The following is a 6,000-nucleotide window of genomic DNA, read 5'->3' as shown; positions in this document are numbered from 1 at the left end:
TAAGTCATAATCTCAGCACTCGAGAGGCAGAAGTAGGCAGATCTCTGTGAGTTTGAGGCCAGCCTGGACTACAAGAGCTAGTTCCAGGTCAGGCTCCAAAGCTACAGAGAAACCCTGTCTCGAAAAACAAAAACAAAAAAAACAAAAAAAGGTAAGTCATTTTACTGTCAGAAACCCTTTAGTGGTATACAATTTTGCCAATTTAAATAAGAGTATGTGGGTGGGTAGGTGGGGGGTGATTCCTGTCGTCTCTCTAAAGAACGAGGAGGTCAGTTGTAAGGTGTGGGTGGCCCCATTCCCCTCTACAGAGGTTGCACTCTTCTCATAGAGCAAGAACCCCCAGCAAAGCTAGCCAACTGGCTGGATAACTGAAGTTCAATCTCAGAAGTCTATAGATGTACAAGTTCAAGTACCGCTTCCCCGGAACATGAAGGGTATGTGAACCCTTCTTAGCAGTTCCCATGGCCTGGTGTGTGGGAGCTTCTCTCTCATTAGGCTTAAGAGAACCAGTGACCTCCAGAGCCTACAGAAGCTCTCCTGGAACAACAGAGGAGTCCACGTCCTTCCCATTGCTCATATGAAGCCGAGCACACACAAACCTTTCCTAGTGTCCCTTTTTAGCTCTCCCGGCAACCTCTCTACATTCATTTCACTGAAACATGGATGCTTAATCAGCTGAAAGTGATTTTAACGTACAAAAAAGCACAATGAGAAATATTATAAAGGAAATATACTTTATTTATCTGATCCTCTGAGATGACATGGCCAACAGTCACTGATGTGTATACAATAGGATTATGTATTGACTATTTACAATTTACAGTAGTATTTTTTCCTCTGAAAAATAATATAAGTATAAAAGCTAGGTAAACATGAGGTTCTGCCATTTGGGACTTATCATAGCTTAAAGAATTAGGCTTTAGCAAATAGTCAAAAAGTCAATCTGGGAAATAGAGAATTTTCTCTAATTTATCAGAAAAAATCCACTAAGTTTCACCTCAAAATATATTGCACAAGTCTTTAAGAAGAAAAAGAAATCCCCCTGAAATAAATAAGGAAGACAGCGGTTCTTTAAGGGGTGGAAGATGACAGGGACACTGAGTGACCAGGCCACGCCAGTCAGAACAGCCACAACCACAGAAGACTTCCCAAAGAAAAACTGAAGGAAAAGAACAAAACCACCCCCCTTTCTCCACCCAGAACACCAGCTTTGCAAGCAGTGCGCGTGCGGGCCAGGGTAAGACCGTTTGCCAAGCAGCGGTAGCCCGGCCTCGCTCTCCCCATTTCTTCAAGATGAAGTTCGGAGCCATGACTGAAAAACAACAAGGAAATTAGGGTGAAAAACAAACAAGCTTTACAGCCGACTCCATGTGAGAACTGTTTCTGTTTTCAAGGTAAAATAACTTACACTCTAAGGATGACATAAAGTAAAAACATTTCAAATATTGATTCCTAATGGAATCTTCTAGAAACTACTTTTAGAGTACTTTAAACTGATTGAGCAGTCCCAGAGAACAGTATTTAGGTGTGGATTTTGAGGCTAAGACCAGGATCATGAATCCAGTGCTGCTTAATTGAACCCTGAGGAAAGTGGCATTGGCACTGTTGTGTAAAAGGCTAAGCTTCATCCTAAATTCATTAAAATGAGACACAACCCCAGGATCTCCCTAAGAGTTTCCTAGATTAAAATGCTACATGCTAGTGCTCAGATTGAGAATGTTATTTAGAATGTTAGAGGTCAAGTAGTAGAGACAAACTGAGTGTTTTTTAGAAAGCTAGCTCCACCATCTTGCTGGCCCCGAGCCCCTGCTGAGGGTTCTCCTTCTCGGTCAGTACTTTGAAGCCTCGGTCCAAACACTTCTAGGAAACAAAATCCATTCGACGAAGTGGCACAGCCTTGATGCTATGAAGCAAAACGACCAAGTCCTCTAGTTTAAAGACCAAGTCCTCTAGTTTAAAGGAGACCTCAGAACACAGTTTGCAATGTGTGCACTTTGTGGAGCCTGGGGTCTTAAACATTCATGAAGGATCTCATTCAAAAAATGGAAAAATTGAATATTGTATATAATATTAGATAACATTAGTATTATCTTGGTATTTCATTTACTGAGCATGATAATCATACTTGTACGTTAATTTTCTTCTTAAAAACACATTTATTCGCTTGTACCTGCACTGTGAAATGCTTGCAAGCATGATGTCTACAGGTAACGATCAAACATGACAAAAGGCTGGAGAGAAAGAGAGAGAACTGGGAGAGAGTCTCACAGAACGTTAGAACCTGGAGAGTGGCGGCAGACGTGGGCATTCACTCGGTTTTGCAAAGCTTGGGTCTGAAATGTTTCACCCTGAACGCTGAATGGACAAGCAGTTGCTGAGCAGAAATGAAGAGGCAGGCGCTTCCAGTGTGAGAGCAGCTGTCTGCAGCCCTGTGTAGCTGACACTGCGCTACTTGACTAGCTAGGGAGACATCCGACTCACAGCCACTCAAGGCTCATAAACTTGTTGTTTCTTATTATTTTTTCACTAAAGTTACCAGCATGTTTTTAATATCTGAAGTAAAAAAGTTACATTCAAATGTCCGTGAGGCTATCTGCAATCCTGTCTCCTGTGTTCTTTCATCAGTGTCTAGTTAATGCTGGAGCCATCTTTGCCCCTACGGGAGCTCACTGACACTTCCACTTAAAAGGTTTTAGAAGACTCCCTTAGAAAACTGTCTCCCAAAGATTGTATGGCTATTTAGCCCTAATCTCTGACGTCAGAATAGAGGCCACTCAGCAAAATGAAGGTCATTCTAGCCAGACCCTGTGGCAAATGCCTGTAATCCAATCATTAGGGAGGTTGGGGCAGGAAAATCCCAGCCTAGGCAACACAGAAAAACCCTTTCTAAATAAACAAACAAACAAACAAATAAATAAATAAATGAAATTTTTTAAAAAAGAAACAAACCAGAGGTCATTGCTGGTCAATGCCTGATGTCCCTACTCCCATTCTTGCCTATCCCAGTCCCAGAAGCATTAAAACCTTGCTTCTGTAGCATCACTTATGGTAAGGGGCTGTAAAAGGGATTTTTGGAAGAGGGGGCAGGGAGACTGTGGGAAGGCCAAGACCTGTTGTTCTGAATAGAAGGGAGAAGTGCTTCTGTCCCCTGCATATTTCTGTCTGACTCTGAAGGTGTTCCCTAAGCTGTACCTAGGCTTATTACAGCCACCTAATAAACCATACTCTGCACTGCCGACCACTGTAAAGGAGACAGGGACAGGACGGCTCTAGGTAATCATGCAAGCAAGTTAGATGACACAATATGAAGAATAAAGGAGACCTGATGCAGGCAGTTTGAAAAAAAAACCTTAAAAAATAGAGGGGCTGGAGACATTCTCCACAGAGTAAGGGCACTGGCTGTTCCTGTTCAGGTCCCAACACCCACAGGGTGGCTAAACCACCTTGTTAACTCCAGTTCCAGGGGATCTAATGCCCTCTTCTGGCCTCTGTGGTGCGCATGCACATAGACAAACACACAGACACATAAAAGTAAATAAATCTTTTTAAAATGAACATTTTTAAATTAAAACATTCTTTAAAAGATCCTGCTACATTTGTTCATGGCTGGAACAAACCACATCATGAAGTATAATCAGGTTTTACTGACTGTGATTCAATTTATCTGTGAAAATTGCAGCCAAGTTTGAGGTCTGTGTGGACCCTAAATGTTTACGGCAATATTAAATCAAGTAAAGACATGAATACTGTGTGAGACTCAGAATCCTTAAAGACAGTAAATCATGGGAAACATTTAAAATAATTACATTTCATTGTAATAAAATGTTCATCAGAAACAGCCATATTCAATTAAACTAGGCTGCCTAGGAGCAGCTACAGAACCCATGTGCTCTCTTCAATTGAGCTGTGCAATCCTAGGATGCAATGAAACTCTTTATTTTAATCAGCTTTATTAGTTTTCATTGTGTTTAAACTAGCATTCTAATTAAGCTTTATAGCAATCTAGGATCCGGATGTGTGAAATACATCTCTTCATTTGAATCTGAAACATAGCACACATTGTATTTCATCACTTCACATTGAAAAATTATTTTTCATTTCTCTATGATAATCTGTAGTAACTTCAAATGCCATTTTTGTTGATTTTTAATATATATATAATACATATTATATATATATGTGTCCATTTAACATAAACAACAGAAAGCAATTACATTAACCCAATGTCGTAATCATGCTCATTAAAAAGAACAAAATAATCGCAGTGAAATGGTTAATCGCATGCAATATCTGTGATTTCAGTACCAAAGTTACAAGACATATGACTCTCCACTCACCACACGCTTACTAAGCACAGACTCAGGTATCAGAAGATGCCACTGCGAGGTGAAGGAAACTACAAAGCCAAGAGGAAAAGCTTGTTGGGTTAGTTTTCAGACAACAGTGCACAGGTTATCTTGTGAATATGAAGTGGAGAATTACAGATAGTACTTAACTGTTTTCAAACTGAGGGTCACCAGGCAAGCATAAGGACTATGTAATAATTCCCCCATCCTAGATTTTTTACTTTTAATTTTCATTTAAAAGTTTAAATGCTGAAAATGTGCTTCATGCTAAGGGTGCCTTTAACTGCCAGGTGAATTAGAGGAGGTTATATTATAAAGCTATTTTTTCTTAAGTCCTTTATAGTATAAATTAAAATTTGATTTCCCTAATTTTAGTTTATTCCCACAAACTTTTGGAAGTTGATAAATTTGAAACACAGTACAACTGTATATTGAACTCTCATTCCTAAAAAGTATCAACTTTATCACTGAGTAATTCCCTTATAATTCAAAAGAGTATCAAGAGTGTTTGCGGGGCCGGGTGGTGGTAGCTCACTCCTTTAATCCCAGCACCCGGGAGGCAGAGGCAGGTCGATCTCTGTGAGTTCAAGGCCAGCCTGGTCTACAGAGTGAGTTCCAGGACAGGCTCCAAAAGCTACAGAGAAACCCTGACCCAAAAAAGAAAAAAGAAAAAAAAAAGAGTGTTTGCAGGAATGAAACATCATGTTGCGACTTCAAGGTAAAGGAACTTGATCTCAGCCACGCCCTAACGTCAGGTGACATCACCCATCATCATTAGCTAGCTTCATGGTTTGCTTTGAGATGGCAGTATGATAACAAAGTCTGTTTGCCAAACCTGAGTCTATTTTTGGATGGAGTGACAAGCTTCTGAAGAACATACATATTTAATACGAAGTTAGTAAAAAGTAGCACAATTAAATAGAAAAATGTTTTTCAATACACACAACATAGTAGGTTAGCATTCTGTAGGAAAACCTGCAGAAGCACACAAAATAAAGTTTGTGGATATCCTGTCTATGCTTTTAAGAAATGAAAACCACTTAGTAAATCAAACAAAGAAAAATCTAGTGGAGCTATTTAATGTTTTATTTTGAGAGATTCTCCCACTTTGTGGCCCACGATGGCCTTGAACTTGAGATTCTTCTGCTTCACCTCCTAAGTGCTGGAATTCATGGCATGTTTCCGGACTTGCCACACTATTAACAGACATGATCTTGGCATGGGGCAAACAGTCGGGATGTTTAAGATTTAAAAGATTTTCCACGTAATTTTTCTGAATTGTTTACATTTTAAAAAGTGACCTGACAAGAGTCTTATCCTAACAGCATCAGTCAAACACACATTTACATATGCACTATTTTTCCTTATGTGCCATTTTTATTTGAATTTATTTTCAAACTCCTGGCATGTATGGAAGATGCCACCTAAAACGTTATAAAGATGATTTATTAACTTAAGAGACTTAAACAATTCTGACTCAAATGGAAACGGGAGAGACCAACAGTACAAGAATGATCGAGAACTAAATCCAGAACTATACATAAGGCTGCGGATGCAGCTCACTGGTGCAGGGCTCCAGCATGCATGAGGCTCTAAAACCACAAAGCAGAGTAAGCAGGCAACATGGAGGATGAGTGTGAGAGCCAAGCACAAG

General features: G+C 39.9%; 1 protein-coding gene across 1 annotated transcript in view; it reads right to left on the bottom strand.

Moving 5' to 3' along the window:
- Window positions 1–717: 717 nt before the first annotated feature.
- Window positions 718–6,000, bottom strand: part of Golga4 (golgin A4) — a 96,538-nt gene continuing 91,255 nt past the window's right edge. The window contains exons 26-27 of the mRNA XM_042054755.1: window positions 4,338–4,396; window positions 718–1,312 (exon numbers count right to left, since the gene is read on the bottom strand). Of these exons, the coding sequence (XP_041910689.1) occupies window positions 4,367–4,396 (30 nt within the window). The 3' untranslated portion in view covers window positions 718–1,312; window positions 4,338–4,366. The remainder of the gene's footprint in view (window positions 1,313–4,337; window positions 4,397–6,000) is intronic.

This window comes from Arvicola amphibius, chromosome 3 (genome assembly GCF_903992535.2).
Source record: "Arvicola amphibius chromosome 3, mArvAmp1.2, whole genome shotgun sequence".
NCBI lineage: Eukaryota > Metazoa > Chordata > Mammalia > Rodentia > Cricetidae > Arvicola > Arvicola amphibius.
This window is presented reverse-complemented; position numbering and strand designations above follow the sequence as displayed.